The sequence below is a fragment of the Heptranchias perlo genome, chromosome 36 (assembly GCF_035084215.1).
Source record: "Heptranchias perlo isolate sHepPer1 chromosome 36, sHepPer1.hap1, whole genome shotgun sequence".
Taxonomy (NCBI): domain Eukaryota; kingdom Metazoa; phylum Chordata; class Chondrichthyes; order Hexanchiformes; family Hexanchidae; genus Heptranchias; species Heptranchias perlo.
Window position 1 is genome coordinate 13119069 of NC_090360.1, and position 21502 is coordinate 13140570.

A 21502-nucleotide genomic window follows, 5' to 3' on the forward strand; every position below is an offset into this window, starting at 1 on the left:
TAGGCCAGTAGGTATTTACCAGAAAAGCATATTATTTAATTTAGGAACTTCAAATTATGGTAGGAATGTAAAATACATTCTTGAGGTTCCACATCCCTCTCCAACCCTAAACAGCCCACAACTTTTATCAAACCAGTTACAATTCTGATTTGATATGCTTGGGAGAACCAGAATTCTCAACCTCTCTGCGACTAAGAAACTTGGATTTAAAATGGTCTCTGTGGATGAGTTTCAAGGTATGATACTTACAATAACTGGTCCCCATTTTTCTAGAGACATTCAAAAAATACAAAATAAAACAACATTTGCATGTGGCACAACCAAGTTGAAAAATTGTCACAAATCTACAATGTTGTGAAGCATTTTGAATAACTGAAGGAAACTGATTGATCGTAGTTAGATCAGACTGCAGTATATTTTGTCCTGACACGATTATTCTGAACCTTGTTCTACCTTTTTAATTGAATTCAGGATTCACATCTTCTCTTTTCCAATATAGGTAGCTGTAGATCCCTTTAAAACAATATAAGGACAATTTTTGTTAGTCATCATGAAAGTTTGAGAACTTTTGTAGAAATGTTGATGATTTTACACACACCGCACTCTCCCTTACCCACCGCACTCTCCCAACACCCACTGTACTCTTGCTGCATCCACATTTGTGTGTGATAATTTTGTGATCTTAAAACTCTTACTGTATCAAAATCCATCTTGGGTGAATCTTCATTTTCCTCTTAAAATTTAATCTTCACTTGCACATACTGGAAGAATATTATAATTTTCATCAGAAGATGATTCAAATATTTACTTACTGTGACTATGTGGAGTGTGTTATTGGGGATAACATTAGCAACTGCCTAACATTTTTTTCAGCAGTTGAAAAGAGGTCCACAAGCCATCCAGGCCAATATAGCTGTTCTGAAACCAAGATGTAAAGATGACTTTGGTCCAGTTTTTCACCTCAACCCCATTCAATAATGAGGTTTATGGTGAGCCCGATGTACAAATTCTCTATCTGCAGTAGGATGAGTTGAAGTTAGATGTGTATTTAACAGCTAAGGAAATGGGATTGGAATTGTTGGGGTCTGCCCATGTGTCCTGTGTTAGTTTCACCAGTACATCAAGCGTAGTCGATTTGCTGTAAGAAATGGAAAAGATTTTCAGTAATCCTTATTGCGACAGTAATAAGAACAGCGGTACCAACTTCTTCATATCCTGGAACAGATATTTATATATGTATTTTCCCTCTGATTCCTAGGATCATCAAAAAGACAAGGACTGAATAACCCTAATTGCTACAAATTGCTTGTAAAGTCTGTGATTTCCCCCAATCTCCTTTTCTGTTAGAAGGTCTGTTACAAGATATGAACTCTCAAAAAGAAGGAAAGCTCTTTGTCTTTAATGGCTATCTTTTTAAGCGATGGCTAGTATCAGTGGTAGCACTCTCGCCTTTGAGTCAGATGATTGTGAATTCAAGTCCCACCCTAGAGACTTTAGCACAGAATCTAGGCTGATACTTTAGTTCGGTACTGAGGGAGTGCTGTGCTGTCGGAGGTGCCGTCTTTCGAATGAGACATTAAACCCAGGCCCCATCTGCCCTCTCAGGTGGACATGAAAAATCGCATGGCACTATTTCGAAGAAGAGCAGGGGAGTTCTCAGCATCCTGGCCAATACTTATCCCTCAATCAACAGTACTAAAAGAGATTATCTGGTCATTATCTCATTGCATTTTGTGAGGTCTTGCTCTGCACAAATTAACTGCTGCATTTCCTGCAGTGACTACACTTCAAAAGTACTTCATTGTCTGTAAAGTGCTTTGGGACGTTCTGAGGTTGTGAAGGGCACTGTATAAATGCAAGTTCTTCTCTCTTTACTAAAATGCTGTTTGCCTCAGCTCCACCACTGTAAGTGATCAGCAACATGAAGACAAATGGCAGAAATTTTAAACCTGGTTCCAGAAAAGGGAATAAGATATCACCACATAATATCCTCTATTTGTATAACTGCTAAACAGTCTTAAAAATCATTCCCTTCATAGTTGATGCAGCAGCCACGCTGGTAATTAATTCTTCATTGTGAGGATCAATTGGGGAATCTTTGGTTAAAAATATAATTTGAGATACAATTACGGGCATGAAGGGGGTATGTAAAATAAGACTGCTCCTAATGTAAGATTGTTGCTCAAGATAAAGAATCACTGGATTGGGGGTAATATTCTGGCATGGGTGGAGGATTGGTTATCTAACAGGAAGCAGAGAGTTGGGATAAATGGTTCATTCTCGGACTGGCAACCAGTAGCCAGTGGTGTTCCGCAGGGGTCGGTGCTGGGTCCCCAACTCTTTACAATCTATATTAACGATTTGGAGGAGGGGACCGAGTGTAACATATCAAAGTTTGCAGATGATACAAAGGTGGGAGGGAAAGTGGAGAGTGAGGAGGACATAAAAAACCTACAGGGGCATCTCGACAGGCTGGGTGAGTGGGCGGAGATTTGGCAGATGCAATACAATATTGGAAAATGTGAGGTTATGCACTTTGGCAGGAAAAATCAGAGAGCAAGTTATTATCTTAATGGCGTGAAACTGGAAAGTACTGCAGTACAAAGGGATCTGGGGGTCCTAGTGCAAGAAAATCAAAAAGTTAGTATGCAGGTGCAGCAGGTGATCAAGAAGGCCAACGGAATGTTGGCTTTTATTGCTCGGGGGATAGAATATAAAAACAGGGAGGTATTGCTGCAGTTATATAAGGTATTGGTGAGACCGCACCTGGAATACTGCATACAGTTTTGGTGTCCACACTTAAGAAAAGACATACTTGCTCTCGAGGCAGTACAAAGAAGGTTCACTCGGTTAATCCCGGGGATGAGGGGGCGGACATATGAGGAGAGGTTGAGTAGATTGGGACTCTACTCATTGGAGTTCAGAAGAATGAGAGGTGATCTTATTGAAACATATAAGATTGTGAAGAGGCTTGATCGGGTGGATGCGGTGAGGATGTTCCCAAGGATGGGTGAAACTAGAACTAGGGGGCATAGTCTTAGAATAGGGGGCTGCTCTTTCAAAACTGAGATGAGGAGAAACTTCTTCACTCAGAGGGTAGTGGGTCTATGGAATTTGCTGCCCCGGGAAGCTGTGGAAGCTACATCATTAAATAAATTTAAAACAGAAATAGACAGTTTCCTAGAAGTAAAGGGAATTCGGGGTTACGGGGAGCGGGCAGGAAATTGGACATGAATTTAGATTTGAGGTTAGGATCAGATCAGCCATGATCTTATTGAATGGCGGAGCAGGCTCGGGGGGCCGATTGGCCTACTCCTGCTCCTATTTCTTATGTTCTTATGTTGCTAAAAACCTGAATTAGATCTAAATCTCATGTTGCACAAGCTGCAATACTAGTTAATATACTCTCTTGGGCCTGAGGCTACTGTTGTAATGTCGTTCCTAATGTGGAAGACTGCCATTCTGATGGCTGTTGTGTCAGCCAGTTTGAGTGAATTGATTATGTGGTCACTGATCTCCAATTTTCATTTAACATAAGAACAACATTAGGCCATGTCCAGTACTTCTACATAAGATAATACCTGAACTAAATGTGGTCCAAGAAATCGGAGCACCATTTTTCTTTCCCATCTGACATCATTGTGAATTGGAATGCAAGTTTACCTTTGAAAGCCAGGAAAGTTTTCCGTATGTCACAAAAATAATTTAAAAATCAGGAAATTCAATGAAGTGTTAATATCTTGTGGACATGAAGCTTCATGAAAGAAAGGAAGACCAGCATTTATATAGTGCCTTTCACAACCTCAGGCTGCCCCTAAGCGCTTTACAAGCAATTTTGAAGTGTGGATACTGTTGTAATGTAGGAAATGCGGGAGCCAATTTGCGCACAGCAAGGTCCCACAAACAGCAATATGATAATGACCAGATAATCTCTTTTCTTAGTCATGTTGGTTGAGAGATAAATATTGGCCAGGACATGGGGAGAACTCCCATGCTCTTCTTCGAATAATGTCATGGGATCTTTTACATCCACCTGAGAGGGCAGATGTGGCCTCAGTTCAATGTCTCATCCAAAAGACAGCACCTCCGACAGTGCAACGCTCCATCAGTACTGAACTGAAGTGACAACAACCTTCTGACTCAGAGGCGAGAGTCCTACCGCTGAGCCAAGGTTGAACATCTGCATTGGTACTAGAAAAAGATCCTATTGACAACATAAAATAACATTTCATTTCAGTGGTAGCTACTGCGCAGGGTAATTTCAACCATATTACATTGGATAGCATTTGCACAAACTCTACCCGAAATAATTCAAACTTCATCAAAATAGTGCTGTACAATTTGACAGTGCTAGAGCTTGAATTGTAAGCAGAGAAAATCTCCCTTATCCCTACTTTGTGAAGTGATTCTCCACAAGCCACCGATAACAAATAAAGAAGAACGGTTATGCATCTTTAGTGATTTTTTTTTTAAAACTACAAAAGGGATCAAGCACATTTCATTGCCTCTTCAAAATGCTGGTTTTAGATAGCTGCGAGGAGTTGCTGGAGTGCAGCCTGACAACAGTTTCCCCTCTGATTCTTCCTTCCCCTACAGGGAGATGCTAGTATTCTGGTTAGCATCCTTTCTTCTGAATACTGTGGCTGAGATTAGGAACTCTGCAGAATGGATGAATCAACCACTTATGGCACTGTGGATTGGTGCAATTCACAGAGTCATGATGATTTCAAAAAGTGAATTCATGCCTGTATTCCTCAATGAAATATTCAGTCACGGGGCCATTCAAGGTCTTATCCTGGCTAGTTTGTTTACTATTTGATTTTCATCCTCCTCATGAAGTAAAAAAGCACTGGACTCCTGTTGCTGGTTTCCTTGTTTAATTGTCTGCGGTTTGATTCTTTTTAAAACAAATACCTTAAGATAACAATGCTAGGCACCATGTACAGCGTAAAGGGAGGGTTGCATGTTAAAGGGACAGGGATTCCTAGTGATTTTCCTGTGAATAAATTGACCTTACCCATGTCACATGGAAGTTAATTTAATTTGGAAAATGAAGACTACATGTCAAGGTACGTAATCTATCCTTTCGCCTTTTGGTGCAGGTATAACAAATTCTGCTGGTTTCATAACACATCTATTATTGGGATCAGTCTAATAAAGTGGACACGCAATTCATGTAGCACCATGGTGCATTAATTCCCTGCTATATATTGATCATAAGCAAAATATGTTAAATGGTTTTAAAATTTTAAATTACTCTGCTGCGCTATGTTTAAAAGTTGCTTCTTTCTGGAGCAGCACAGCATTTACACCTTAAATTGGTCCCACTAACTGTTGGATGTTAATTTGAATTGTACATTTTGCACAGAATATAACCCGTTACACATTTTTAAATGTTAAACATGCCTGAGATGCATTTCACAAGAGGCTGCTATGCACACCACGGTTTTCTAAAGAAAGTGTACTTAGATTGCTATATTGAAAAATTACATTGAAAAGACTTTATGACATGGATAAACCTTGTACATTAACAGTTTGTCAAAGAGCAGAGATGACAACTTGGGTTTGATTGAAAACAACAGTAACAGATTGTCATATATCATTGTTATTAATAATCAGTGTTTGCCTAGATTAGTGTGACATTTTGCAAGGACAGTGCTAGGTGACATGTGTTGTCTGCATCAGCGGTGCACTGACAAACTAGGTCTATTTCTCCTTCCCTCAGGAAAAGCTTTGCCAGCAGAAGTACAATGTCTCCTGCATAATGATTATGCCCCAGTACCAAAGGCAAGGCTTTGGAAGGTTCCTGATTGATTTCAGTAAGTGCTCTGCTTTGTTTGAAACTGTGTTCCAATGATTTTTGTCAGGGAGTTGGGGGTGTTAGTTCTTGTAAGTAATGGGCTACAAAAATTGGTAAACGCTGCATTTTAGTCTTGATGTGACTGCTTTGATTTGTGCATCATTAAGTAATAGAATTGCCTATATATTGTCACTTATTTGAGGGCTTGATACTCCTTCAAGTATGAAATTCTACCCTTCTGATTACTCTCAGCTTGAATTAAGAATACAACTGTCAGAGCATATGCCAGCACACAAAGCCAGTAGGCTGAAACAAATTGTTAAAGGTTGAAATGAAACAGAATGCAGTCAGTTTAATCAGTATGTTCTTTCGATCAAACAGTTGGGTACAAGAAAAATGTAAAGTATTTCAAAAGCTTTTGCAAATATAATAATTATATTCAAGCAATAGGAAACTAAATGAAGCACAGAAGATGTGTTTTGAAAATTACTTTTGATACTTTAAGGAAATGGTCATTCATGTTCTCTTTCATAGTCTCAGTGAAAGAATGTCCCTTACGTTATACGCAAAGCATTCTCAAATTCTGTAAAATTGAAGCAATGGTATTTAAGCACCTTAATACAATGGTATTAAAGATACAGTGTATACTGGCCATCTTCCCAGGCTGCCTCTTCTGTGTCCTAGGAACACATAACTCAGCATGCAAATATGTATGCCCATTACAAAGTAATGGGGAGTGAAAAACAACTTGCTTTATGAGATCTTCTGTTAAGAGCTCCTCTTGTTCTCATGGGCCTCCAAAGGGCTGCATGAGGTCTCAAAACATTTGGGTAGAAACATTCCAACTCTGACCTCTTCATTGCTGTCACTTGACTTGAGGTCACAGCAACCAAACACTATCTTCCTCTTAGAATATCAATTTGGTCATGAGACTGGTAAGATTTAACTGTTCATATCTAATCATGCATAAAATAAAATAATATGAAGCTGGGATTTTGCTGTGCACAATAAAGTATGTATTGTGTTTTTGCCAAAACGTGGCCCCTCAATTGCAGCTGGGAGAGCCCCACGGTGCTGGGAGAGATTTGCATTAACCAAGCTGTTCCCATGTTTTTGCAGAATTTAGTTTTATTGTAGCTTTTCCAAAGCATGGTGCTGGGATGTGGAATCTGCTTTGGATAGTAGTAACAGGTCATTTAACTCTCTCATTGTAGCAAATTATATTGGAAAGATGCTGGGGTTCTAATAAGGCATGTGTAAGAAGCTCCCATGTTCTCTACATTTGTTTCAAATTTACAACAGAAGTAGCATAATGCTTTGGGTAACTCATAGGTCAACTTATCTGTACTGCGTGGTTGTATTTTATTTGGTGTGATCTTTTTTCTTTTTAAGTAATTATTGGGAGTGATATGTTCAATATTTAAATAGAAATCTTTTACTAAATTCACTTATAATGGTTTGGATGCAGCATTAAAAGATTCAGAATGTGTATACATAATGTATACGATGCATTGTAACATAAGCTGATGTAGGTACAGCTATATTTGACAAAGGGAAAATGACTTGACATTCTGCAGAAATTGGTGCATCATTTTGTTTACCTTAAATGAAAAATTGAGAGATTCCTACAGGTCATTAATGATATTTCCGCAGTAGACTTGTACTTTCATTTTGTGTACAGTTTGAAATAGTTGTTTCAAATAAACCCATTATCATAGGTTAAACAAAAATTGTAAAATATATCAATATTGTATTGTGTGAATTTTAACCTAAACGCAGGGAACAACTCTAATTTTTGAAGTCAATATAGCTAATTGCTTGTTCCCAGAGTGAGAGGTTTCATTACAAAATCTGGCTGTATCATTGAGAAATCTGTTTGCTGATTATTCTCTCAATCTCTGCTTGCTAACAGCTGAATTGCCTTTTTGCCCATTATCTTGGTTCTATTTATCCCATTGCAGCTTTTCCAGTTAAGATATGATCAAAAATGTTTCTGCTTCTTCACCTGTATCCTTTCATCCTTCTTCCCCATTTCCTTTCCAATGTTTTTACCCAGTTCCTTGCTATAATTTAGCTGAGAAACCAATGTTGTCCTGCCTCATTTTTGATCTTAAGAAAGAAAAAGTAACCTAAAGAAAACAAAAGAAAGAGTAAGTTAAGACAATTAAGGAGAATAAAAATATTAAACAATAGAAAGGGAAGTGGAAAAATAATCAAACAATAACATAATGGGAATGGAAAGAGAAAATTGACTTGAAAGCAGGAGAGAGACTTCTTTGGCTGCAGCTCCCAAACCCGTGACCTCCACCACCTGGAAGGACAACGGCAACAGGTGCATGAGAACATCATCACCTCCAAGTTCATCTCCATGTCACACACCATTCTGTCTTGGATATATATCACCATATCATTGTTGTTGCTGAGTCAAAATTCTGGAACTCCTTATCTAGCAGCATTAAGGAAGTATCTTATAGAATCATAGAAGTTTACAACACGGAAACAGGCCCTTCGGCCCAACATGTCCATGTCGCCCAGTTTATACCACTAAACTAGTCCCAATTGCCTGCACTTGGCCCATATCCCTCTATACCCATCTTACCCATGTAACTGTCCAAATGCTTTTTAAAAGACAAAATTGTACCCGCCTCCACTACTGCCTCTGGCAGCTCGTTCCAGACACTCACCACCCTTTGAGTGAAAAAATTGCCCCTCTGGACCCTTTTGTATCTCTCCCCTCTCACCTTAAATCTATGCCCCCTCGTTATAGACTCCCCTACCTTTGGGAAAAGATTTTGACTATCTACCTTATCTATGCCCCTCATTATTTTATAGACTTCTATAAGATCACCCCTAAACCTCCTACTCTCCAGGGAAAAAAGTCTCAGTCTATCCAACCTCTCCCTATAAGTCAAACCATCAAGTCCCAGTAGCATCCTAGTAAATCTTTCCTGCACACTTTCTAGTTTAATAATATCCTTTCTATAATAGGGTGACCAGAACTGTACACAGTATTCCAAGTGTGGCCTTACTAATGTCTTGTACAACTTCAACAAGACATCCCAACTCCTGTATTCAATGTTCTGACCAATGAAACCAAGCATGCTGAATGCCTTCTTCACCACCCTATCCACCTGTGACTCCACTTTCAAGGAGCTATGAACCTGTACTCCTAGATCTCTTTGTTCTATAACTCTCCCCAACGCCCTACCATTAACAGAGTAGGTCCTGGCCCGATTCAATCTACCAAAATGCATCACCTCACATTTATCTAAATTAAACTGCAATGGCTCAAGAAGAAGGCTCACTACTATCTTCTCAAGGGAAACTAGGAATAGGCAATAAATTCCGGTGTTGCTAGTGACGTCCACATCCCGAAAATCAATTTTAAAAATCTCCTAGTCTCACATTAAGAAAATATTCCAATTTCGCTTTCTCAGATCCAAAGTGGATAATATTGCACCTCTCCACGTTGAATTCCATCTGCCATAGTTTTACCCACTCATTTAATCTGTCTCTGTCCCTTAGTAACTTGTGTGGATGGGAGTAGGAAGTTGCAATGTCTCCTAACTTAGTGTCATCTGCAAACTTGGATATTCAACTCTCTATTCCTTCATCCTTCTATCCCTGTTTTATTTCTCTTCCTGCCTGCAAATTCAAATTAAAACTATAGAGGACTTATTTAAAACATTTTGCCTAATCACCTTTGCGGTTGAGTTATGTATTGACCTGTGTAGCCACGGTTAATCACAGGAAGCTGATACTCTTTACTTTCTACCAATTCCCTGCTCCCTACTGAAGTGCATTTTCCAAATGGCGACAGCTGCCAGCTTCCATTAATTACAGGTTTTCTCTAATTGTGATTTAAAGATGCCTTCAGTGTCTCTTACAACGTGAACTTTATGAAAAGATTAAATCATGCCTTGTGATAGAAGTTCTGAGCATGTTGTTTTAAGCCTGGTGTGGTAATTGTGTTGATGTGCACATAAGGCAATAAAACATATGTCTTTAGCTAAATCTTAGTGAACATCTTCCAGCAATTTTTTTTCTTTTGAAGTTTTGCCCCTTTCTCCCTTTGCCATTTATGTTTCTCACTGCTTCCTTCTGTCTTCTTCAGCTGGGACGCTCTGGGATGTTGCTTCACTTTCAGCAATATTTAGTAATAAGAATGTCTTTTTTTGCTCATCCCCAACGCACCTTAATTGTAAGCTTTCCTTTATCTGAGATCATAGAATGGTTTGATTCACTGCCCTTTCCACAAATTTATTTAATGCCACTGAATGATTAATCATCAGGAGGACTGATTCAATTGGAGTCTCATCTTTCTCTCTTCCCCTTTCCCCTGGCCCAGCAATGTGCTTTGCTTTCACCAGATTACATTTCTTTTAAGAATTAAAAAGCAAACTGTTTTTCCCTTCCCATGACAACGTTTATATCTTAATTTGGTCCATAAGCCCAGCAAATAAGAGTGTGATGTTATTGTTGGTTTATTTTTAATCACTTGTCCATATTAATACTATTGCTTGAAACGTGACTCATGAAGTTGTTTAAAAATAAATAAATGCAAATTATTATGTAAGTGCAGCTGTGTTTCACACAATGACTATTTGTAGTTGATAGTAAAACTGGAAAATATGTTGTTCCACAATATTTTGAATGATTGTAAAACCAGAGTAATTCTGTTTTCCCCCCCACCCCCCATTTTAAATTACCTTTTCTCCCACCTTTTTCGGGCACGCAACATTCTGTTGGAAAGGGGCCAAGAAACTTACTCTCATTTGCAATTTCACTGATAGGCACCCAGTGAAATTTCTCCCCATGGTGTTAAATTCAGCATTTGACTTATTTGGAGTACCTCAGACTGAGAAAATAGTCTGAGTTAGTCCAGTAAGTGAATCAAAATGATTTCAATAGGCAAAGTGTTCTTTTGTTTTTAATGGCATTTTCTGTGGTCTGTGCATAGGCTATTTACTTTCGAGGCAAGAGGGACAGGCAGGATCACCTGAAAAGCCCCTGTCTGACCTGGGACGGCTTTCATACCTGGCATACTGGAAGAGTGTAATACTAGAATACCTGCAGCGGCATCATGACAAGCATATCAGTATAAAGGGTATTAGCAGGGAAACAGGGATGTGTCCACATGACATTGCAATGACTCTACAGCAGCTAAAGATGATTGACAAGCAACATTGCAAGTAGGTATAATATGTAAGGTGTAAACAAATTCAGGGCATTGGTTTTGACAAACTATACATGATTACATCATTTCACTAGAATCATTTTCCAAATTCCATGATTGACATCATCTCCGTGAATTACATATCGTTCCTGTAAAGTCTGCGGTCTTTAACTCCTCACTCAGCTTTCATATTCAACAGTTCAGAGACCTCTGCAGAATTACGTGGATATTATTACTGAAAAAGCCGTATGTCCTTAACAAGTTGACACTTAAAAATGTGTATTTTTACTTCATTTAAATTTTAAACTGACTATATGACAGATAATTATAATATTTTTGGGACTTGCCCCTTTTTACTCTGTTCTCTGATGAGATGTTGTAGAGAATTTCCAATTGCCTATTCTGGGGATCAGAGGTGCTAAGAATTGCATAGCAGTAAAAACTTGGTGAATCCTATCAGATTTGCTTTCAAGCTGCAGCTAACTGCATGACACCTGGGCAGCATGAGCCTGCATTGCAAGCAAGGCCTGAGAGCAATATAAAAGCATTGTCCGTGGACTGTGTTGAGGTGTTTCAGAGGGACCTAACAATGTGTTGTATAAAGGCAATTTCTCCCTTTGCCCACTAACATTTTTAAGGTGGCAACTAGATATTCCTAGTGAGCTTGCATAACCTTATGTGAAGGCTCTGATGAAAGGTCATTGACCTAAAATATTTACTCTGTTACTCTCTCCACAGTTACTGCCTAGCATTTTCTGTTTTTATTATCCATGATAGTGCCCATTTATTATTACAAAAATTAAATTTCAGGTATTAAATTGTATGTTGCAATCAGCTGTGAAATGTTATTGGGTTAACTAGTTGTCTAATAGAAATCATATTCCGCAGATCATCATGAATGGTCTCTATTATGGTATTCTTCTGAGAAAGAAAAAGTGTAGAATCACAATGGATTAGGCACTTAAACTTTGTTTTGGAAACATTATTACAGTGCAAAGTTGTGGTATTGCATCTGACCTCAAAACCATTTATAGTCGAGCACATTTTCTTATGAACGAGCCAAGGAATCCTTATGATTGCATCATGCCATTGCTTGTCACAAAGATTGCTGTTTTAGCAACAGAGAAAATGCTTACCACTGAAAACTTTTACATAAGCAGTTCCTGATCAGATGAGGACTTTACTGACATTGACTTTATTTGGTGAACCCTCTGAAGAGTCAAAACAAAATCAAGAGCACTGATACAAAATGCATTTTTGTTTTGTAGATTTGTTATCATTCGAAGGGAAAAACTGATTCAGGAGCATGTGGGAAAGTTGCATTCCAATCCACGTGTTAATGAAGTGGACCAAGAAAGCCTGCGGTGGACGCCATTGGTCGTATCCAGTGCTGCTGTTTCGGAAGAGGAGATGGAGGCTGAAAAAGAGGTAATTTCAATTTTTTTTAAACTGTTGGGATGCTGTTACTGAAATAGGTTTGATTGCTACCCTTGTCTAATTCTGTTTTGAAAGATTGTTTTTTAACTTTTTATTTGGGATTTTCAATAACTATATGCATACAACAAATATTTGCCTGACCTCTTTGTAACATGCCTTAGAGATAATATAAAGATAAACATTTTTTTAAAAAATAATTTATAGAAGGAATAATATTTTGTCAACTGCAAACAATCATGGATGTAACATTTATGGTTGAACATAGCATCAAGGTCTGAATAGAAATGTGAAGAGGCTGTGCTCCTTAATTGGTAGAGGGAGGGGAAATACAGTATCCTGAGGCTTTTTCTCCACCCAGGAGACGAGAATGACGAACTACACATAACAAAAGATAAGCAAAGAAAGGATTTAAAAAAACACAAAACCAGGCCAGCGAGCCGACTTAGCAGTCATGACATAGGGTACAAGGTTGTAACATCCATTCCAGGAGGGGAGGAGGAAACATTACACTTAGATTGAATATACTCCACTTAAGACCCTGACAGAAAGACGTTCCAGCAGGCCTTGTGTGACAGAAGCAGGTGTCAATTGAAAAACGTTTCTATACACTATAAGCTGAAACATTAGACAGACCAAAATATTGTGTCATGAGTTTGCTGCATTCTTACAAGATTTCCTTTGTTTTTGTGGGTAAAAGACACAATACACAAATAGCGTCCAAAGATATCTATATTTTTATGGGGCCAGCCAGTTTCTCGAAGGAAAGTCGTTATATGTTAATTCTGTTAGGTCTTTGAAAGATTAAATGCATGTAAAACTTGTAGATTTCTGAGAGACACTCGGGTTGTCCTGAGAGCTAAGCTATTTGATTTACAAATCATGTGTTAAAATTAATCAAAACCCACCAGAATGGCCAAACATTTGCTACATCTACAAGAATGCCAAAATTAATTAATAGCATGATTACATGCTTAGTGATAAAGGACTGCTTTTATCTGGAGTGCCGAAGCCTGCTTGGAACAGAATACAGTATTATTTTTGAGCCAGTTGAAGTATTGTGCAAGTCAAGCACTCTACTTGCTGTATTCTTTTGCTTCTGTATCATAATTATTTTTGTAAATAAATGTAACTATTAGTTTTAGCCTGAATGCTACAGTCTAGCAGTGTGGTGTTTTCTGTTGTTCGGAGTGGACAGGGGTACGTGGTAGGCAACTTGTATGTCTTTCTTTGCTTATCGCCGTTAAAAGGCTCATTGTTGGTCCTATGGCAAGCTGTCCCTTTTACAGAATGTAAAAGGTTACGTTTCTGATCACTGAAGATGTGTATCTGCTGATGGAAACTGACTTTTGCTGTGAACACGAAGTTGGGAAAGAGCTCAAACTAATATTGTGTCTGGTGTCCTGTGTGTTACTGGGAACAGTATCCCAGGAGGGAAAGCAGTGCAGAAAGGAACTTGACCTGATTCAACCAGTCTGTGGATAGTCCTCCCTGATTAGGCCATTTTCCTAGCCATCTGACAGCACTAGGAATACCATGTGACACCACATACCCAGGATGCATCATTGTGCATTATAAAGAGACATTGACAAGACAGCCCATCTCCCAAGGTCCATTGGCTTTCTACTGGAAGTAGTAAGCAATAATGAAAAGGATTGTAATCCTAGTACCAGGCCAAGTCACTTTTACGATCATAGCCTCATATGGTTGAATCTGAGGGCAGGTCCACAATATGTGAAAAGGCTGTTGGCTTTTTCATAACCTTTCCAACTTCTTTGAATATAGCAGTATTCCAGAATTAGAGCTATACTGTAAGCTGTATGATTTTGAACTCATCCTCCTTCAGGCAACTATTAATGGAAATGTTAAGGAACACAGAGCGAAATATGTCTACTACTTCTGAGGTCATTTGTCAATAGGTCAGTGCTCCCACTCATGCCCCAGAGGCAACTGCTACTCACTAAGTACTTGCAAAGCAAGACGAATTAAAGGGAAAACTGGATTGAGATAATCCCAAACTAAAATGTGACCTGCTAATCATATTGCGGGGTTCTTCCGATTGTCCGCCATAATAGTGTTTACACTGTGTCTCTGGGGTTTCCACAGATCTTTCGCCGAAGTTATGGCGAACAGTCAGGAGAAGTTCCCCCATGGAAAGTCAACCCTATTGCCTAGAAACCTTTTCAATGGTCCTCAGTGTAAAAAGAAAGTGCCATATCTGAAGATACCAAAAGAAATTTCTGGCACGTTTCCTGCCATGGACACCCAGGAGTCTCCTGATTTCACTTTTCTCTAGGAGGGCTTGCATGTCAGACTCTGAAATTTGGCACCATCTTCTCTGCCTGTGTGCCAATCCCTGCTCTCTTGCTTGGCTGCTTGTGCCAACTGCTCCTATAGTAGACAGTCTCGAGAAGTGACTCAAAAAGATTCATGAGATACGGAGTCAAGCCAGCTGACAGTCAGTTGAATGACCCAAGTACTGTTCCTTACTTACCTGCTGCTACTGCAGTCTTCAGCCAGAACTGGCTTTTTAAAGGCTGCACTCTAATTTCCATACTACCCAGCAGGTAGACAATCACTACTCCTATGGATATACAAATGAGCTGAGCCAAGAAAAAACTTGTGTAAATACCTCTCCAGACCTCCATGGATCATCGATGGGCGCAAATTATTTTACATCGGTATAAAAGCCAATTGGAACTAAAAGCCGACAAATCCCCTGGACCTAATGGCCTACATCCGAGCGTTCTAAAAGAGGTGGCTGCAGAGATAGTGGATGCATTGGTTATGATCTTCCAAAATTCTCTAGATTCTGGACTGGAAAGTATCAAATGTTACCCCGCTATTCAAGAAGGGAGGGAGAGAGAAAACAGGGAACTACAGGCCAGTTACCCTGACACGGTCATCAGGAAAATGCTGGAATCCATTATTAAGGAAGTGGTAACAGGGCACTTAGTAAATCATAATATGATTAAGCAGAGTCAACATGGTTTTATGAAAAGGAAATCGTGTTTGACAAACTTTTATTACAGTTTTTTGAGGATGTAACCAGCAGGGTAGATAAGGAGATCCAGTGGATGTTGTATATTTGGATTTTCCAAAGGCATTCGACAAGGTGCCACATAAAAGGTTGTTACACAAGGTAAGAGCTGATGGGTTTGGGGGTAATATAGTAGCATGGATAGAGGATTGGTTTAAGGACAGAAAACAGAGAGTAGGGATAAACAGGTCATTCTCAGGTTGGCAGGCTGAAACTAGTGGGGTGCTGCAAGGATTGGTGCTTGGGCCTCAGCTATTTACAATCTATATTCATGACTTAGATGAAGGGACCAAGTGTAATGATTCCAAGTTTGCTGACGATACAAAGCTAGGTGGGTAAGTAAGCTGTGAGGAGGACACAAAGAGTCTGCAAAGGGATATAGACAGATTAAGTGAGTGGGCAAGAAGGTGGCAGATGGAGTATAACGTGGAGAAATGTGAGATTATACACTTTGGTAGGAAGAATAGAAAAACAGAATATTTTTTAAATGATGAGAAACTACTAAATGTTGGTGTTCAGAGAGACTTGGGTATCCTCGTACAAGAAACACTAAAAGTTAGTATGGAGGTACAGCATGCAATTAAGAAAGCAAATGGCATGTCGGCCTTTATTGCAAGGGGGTTGGAGTACAAGAGTAAGGAAGTCTTGCTACAGTTGTACAGGGCTTTGGTGAGACCTCACCTGGAGTGCTGCATACAGTTTTGGTCTCCTTATCTAAGGATATACTTGCCTTTGAGGCGGTTCCACGAAGGTTCACTGGATTAATTCCTGGGATGAGAAGGTTGTCCTATGAAGAGAGATTGAGTAGAATGGGCCTATACTCCCTGGAGTTTAGAAGAATGAGAGGTGATCTCATTGAAACATATAAGATTATGAGGGGGCCTGACAGGTTAGGTGCTGAGTGATTGTTTCCCCTGGCTAGAAAGTCTAGAACTAGGGGGCATAATCGCAGGATACGGGGTTGGCCATTCAAGACTGAGATGAGGAGGAATTTGTTCACGCAGAGGGTTGTGAATCTTTGGAACCCTTAACCCAGAGGGCTGTGGATGCTGAGTCATTGAACATATTCAAGGCTGAGATGGATAGATTTTTGGACTCTAGGGAAATCAAGGGATATGGGGATCAGGCGGGAAAGTGGAGTTGAGGTCACAGATCAGGAATGATCTGATTGAATGGCGGAGCAGGCTCGAGGGCCCGTATGGCCTACTCCTGCTCCTATTTCTTATTTTATGTTCTAAGACAGTGCCGCTCACCATGTAGAAATTCTCCCTCCATATGCATATGAAAGAATCTTGAACTCTACCTGCAATCTTGGATTATATAATTGTTGTAGGTGGATCACATACTACGGGCTTGATAGCAAGGGCAAACGCTGGATTTTTTAAGAAGACACATTGCAAACTCATAGAATATGGAGATGCACAGGCAAAATATAGCACCCACGCACTGTTTAAATAGGCATGTCATTCACAGCCCTAATCTGTCCCAGATGAATAAGATGTATTATTATATCCAAACAACAATAGGAAGAGAAGAGACATGAAAGAAACTGAAGGCAGAGCTAGTGAATTATGGTGACAATAACTCCAATTCCATTCTTATTATGAGATTCAAGGATTTTTACTGATGTTTTGAGATCAGATTCTGCAATTCTGTCTGTTTATAATTAGGCCTACTGGTTTATAGTGATTGAATAAGTCAAATTTCATATTATGTGGGATTTTTACTTTATTTTGTTGATTGATTGATTTAGTCCATTTTTCTGTGAAAACTACAAATCAGTGGCCTTGCCTATAGGTGATGGTAAACAATCATATCACAATATAAATTCAGATGATGGTTCTTAGCCAATTTGATCTCCTGCTTCCATAATACCAACATTATCATCTTCCCATTACAGCACCTTGCTGTTTAATAACCACCTGATTCCAGCTGTTGAGCACCCTCTCTGTAAATATATATTTCATGACTAACAAATAGAGCATTTCTGTCTTTATTTCATACAGTTCTTAAAATAGCTAGAGTTAAAATGGAAGCTGTTTTCCCTTATCAAAACTGAAAATGGAGGAACGCAGCCACTGTGTCTATGGAAAACCAGCAAGTTCTTTGTTCAAAAACCAATCAAGTTGAAAGTTGCTTTAATAGCAGGAATTGCTTTTTTGAAACACTAATGTATGCAGAATGACAGTGACATAGACCATTCTGCTCTGTCAGAATACTGAACCATTAGGGGGGATCCATTTATAGGAGCAGAATGTCATCTAGGGAAAATGACAACATCCAGACATTAATACCTCACCTCACAAAGTGACAGATCTGTTAATCACTCAGTTTGTTTGTTTACTTGAAAAGAAATGGGTATAACATGAAAGAAGTCCCATGACATAAATCACAGCTCAGCTGCTAAGCTTTAATTCTGGCAAAGGTATCCGAGCTCCACTGATGAATTGGAATTCACGTCATCCACATATGATATTTCATCTTGACAGTCCATCAAAAGACAAAATTGATTCCCAAAACAAGACAACACGTTAGCAAAAAGCCCAAGCATAACACTGACAACTGTCCTAAATTTGCGCTTCACAACTCTCAACATATGCCTGCTTGTCCTGCTTCCCCAGCATATCTGTAAATATTATTTCAGATTCACTTTCTCTGTCCTTATTTATCTTGTATACTTCTATTGGGTCCTTCTGAGACCTCTCCCTTGGGGTCGAAAAGCTGTAACTTACCAAGTAATTCCTCATAGTTCTTTTCTCTGACACTAGAGATCAAACTCTTCAGTACTGCTTCTGAGGGAAGAATGGCCATCTTATGGCACAGTGACTAGAATTGTGTGCAATACTCCATGTGCATAATGGCCCCAACACTATGCAGTTTCAGCACAACTTTCACAAATTTTAATTCCAACTGATTTAGCAATATAACCAACCCAACATCCTATTTGTGTTGTTGATTACTGCCCCACACTGTTTTGGACTTAGTGAGTCAAGATTCAGATAACCCTTCCAGGTCTCAACTTCTCAATTGGCAAGTGCTGTTCCAGCCATGGAGTACATGTAGCTCCTATTTTTACTTATATAAGAGCACAAGAAATAGGAGCAGAAGTAGGCCATTTGGTCCCTCGAGCCTGCTGCACCATTCAATAAGATCATGACTGATCTACCTCAATTCCACTTTTCCGCTCTATCTCCTATCCCTTGATTCCCTTAAAAAAAATTTTTATCAATCTCAGTTTTGAATATACTCTCCGACTGAGCATCCACAGCCCTCTGAAGTAGAGAATTCCAAAGATTCACAACCCTCTGAGTAAAGAAATTTTTCCTCATCTCAGTCCTAAATGGCCAACCCCTTATCTTGAGACTGTGACCCCCAGTTCTAGACTCTCCAGTCAGGGGAAACAGCCTCTCAGGCAGCTTGACAGCATAGATGCTAAGAATTTTATACATTTCAATGAGATCACCTCTCATTCTTCTAAACTCCAGAGAATATAGGCCCCTTCTACAATATGTAATACCTTGCATTTTTTCTGTCATTGATACCTTCTGTCTAAACAGTACTTTTTCTAGTTTAGTAGCGACCATTGATGCTCTCCCCCCCCCCCCCCTCTTCCACTCTGCATTGTTGGTGGAAGAGAGCATTTCAAAGAGGTATTGAGAAGTAATTGCTAATTTGCAACCATCAGCTCACAAAATCGGACCAATATTGCAAGGCTACGCTACGGTACAGAGTCACTTAGAATGCAAAACAGGGAATCTGACGTGGAGATCTTCACACCCAATTCAGAGGCTGAGCTGATGACCATGACCTCTTCAAATACCGTACAAATGCATGGGAATAGGTCCCATGCTGATTCTTACAATTTGAAAGAGGCCTTGTTTCCCATATTGCTGCTTACCCATATGAAATGGCTGCAAGTCTGCCTGCATGCCCTGGCTTTTAACAGTTGGCTTCTTAAAACTGGGTAGCACTTTTCCATGTTGGTTCAAAAGTTGTTTTTTGCTCATTATATTGCTTTTTCTGGAAGAACTTCTTCGAATAGTGCCACACATAGCAGGATTACTCCCATTAGCCTCATCTGTTCTTAACAGGATCTTTAATATTCACCTGAGAGGCAGACAGGACCTGTTTAATATCTAATTTTAGAGATGAAACCTCTGACAGTGAGGCACTGCCTCAGTACTGCAGTGAAGTGTTAGTCTTGATTATGTGTTCAAATCGCTGGAATGGGGCTTGAACCTACAGCCTTCTGACTCCCTCAGTAATGTGCCTCCAATTACTGCAGCTGTGAAAAGCAGAACAACAAACTGCTTTTAATTGATAGAATGTGTTTGAGGAGCCCTACAAGATTGGCCCATGTCAATGAACATGTACTGCAGTGCAAAACAACCTAAATCAATTCACTATATAATGAATAGTTCTAAATGTTCCATGAAAAGTTCTCAGGTTGCTCATTATATCTAATATGAACAAGCTGCTACTTGATTCGGCTTGGAACAATTTCATTAGATAGTAGATAATTGTATTTGACTAAATTGTTAATTTACAACCAAATGTGTAGGTTAATAACTGCTGAATTTATATTGTGTTTGTCTACTTCCAATTTTAGGCTGAGCAACTGATGGAGCAAGCTAGCTGCTGGGAAAAAGAGCAAGAGCAGTATGCTGAAATGCAGGCTAGTATGCATTCAGTTACTAATGCACCATGTAAAAATAGATTAATGCAATCTGAGTGTCTACCTGCCAATAGTGAATCGATAATGGAGCATACAAATGAAATCAGTGAAGAAGAGGATGAGGATGAGAATGATGATACCCAACCCAGCTCATCACCAGGCACAGCAAAACCACTATTAAGAGGGGCTAAGAGGAAGGTGAGTTAAAATGGTGAAGCTAGTTTTACAATTATCTAAATTGAATTGAACTTTTTTGTATCAGTCAGAATGTTTATTTTAAGACTGAAAGCTGATCAAATAAATTGTGGTTAACCAAACACTGTTTTAGGAGTCCTGATCCAAAAAGTGCCAATCTGACTCATTTGGTAGAACTTTCATGCTATGAGTCACAAGGGTGTGAATTTGAACACGTAATCTAGGCAAACACTCCAGTGCAGCATCAGAGGTGTCATCCTTTAGGTGAGAGGTTAAACCAAGACCTGTTCAGGCAGACATAGTTCCCATGGCAATATTCAAAGAAGAGCAGGGAGTTCTCCAGTGTCCTGGCAAACATTGTTCACTCCACTAGCAGTACCAAAAATGCATTAATTGAAAACTTACCCTTACTGCCGTTTGTGGGAACTTACTGTCTACCAAATGGCAGCTGTATTTGATGACATAACAGTCACTGTGGTTCAAAGTAATTATTTGTATGTGAAGCGCTTTGAGACATTTTTGAGAGTCACATTAAGGTTTCAAAAGAGTACAATATTATTTGTGGCCATACTTAAGTGCCCTAGATCCATATAAGCTCATTATTTTCATTTTTCAAAAAAGAAACGTATTTATAGATATTTTAAACGCCCCTCCCTATCTCTGTAACCTCATTCAGCCCTACAACCCTCCAAGACCTCGGCACTCTTCCAATTCTGACCTCTTGCGCATCCCCGATTTTAATTGCTCCACCATTGGCGGCCATGCCTTCGGCTGCCTAGGCCCAAAGTTCTGGAATTCCATCCCTAAACCTCTACCTCTCTCTCCCCTCCTTCAAGACGCTCCTTAAAACCTACCTCCTTTACCAAGCTTTTGGTCACCCGTCTTAATACCTCCTTATGTGGCTCGGTGTCAAATTTTGTTTGATACTGCTCCTGTGAAGCACCTTGGGATGTTTTACTACGTTAAAGGTGCTATATAAATGCAAGTTATTGTATGTTTCAGTTAGAATTAAATGCAATTTAATTTTCTTTTGCAAGTGATATCAGAAAATAGAATTTTATTGAATCTCAAATGTTAAATGATATTTCTGATTTTTTAAAAATTAATTCTTGGGATTTGGATGTCGGTGGCAATGCCAACATTTATTGCCCATCCTTAATTGCCCTTGAGAAGGTGGTGGTG

General features: G+C 39.3%; 1 protein-coding gene across 1 annotated transcript in view; it reads left to right on the plus strand.

Moving 5' to 3' along the window:
• kat6b (K(lysine) acetyltransferase 6B) overlaps positions 1 to 21502 on the plus strand; it is a 212973-nt gene that overhangs the window by 177250 nt on the left and 14221 nt on the right. The window contains exons 12-15 of the mRNA XM_067972576.1: positions 5726 to 5819; positions 10761 to 10992; positions 12245 to 12404; positions 20060 to 20323. Of these exons, the coding sequence (XP_067828677.1) occupies positions 5726 to 5819; positions 10761 to 10992; positions 12245 to 12404; positions 20060 to 20323 (750 nt within the window). The remainder of the gene's footprint in view (positions 1 to 5725; positions 5820 to 10760; positions 10993 to 12244; positions 12405 to 20059; positions 20324 to 21502) is intronic.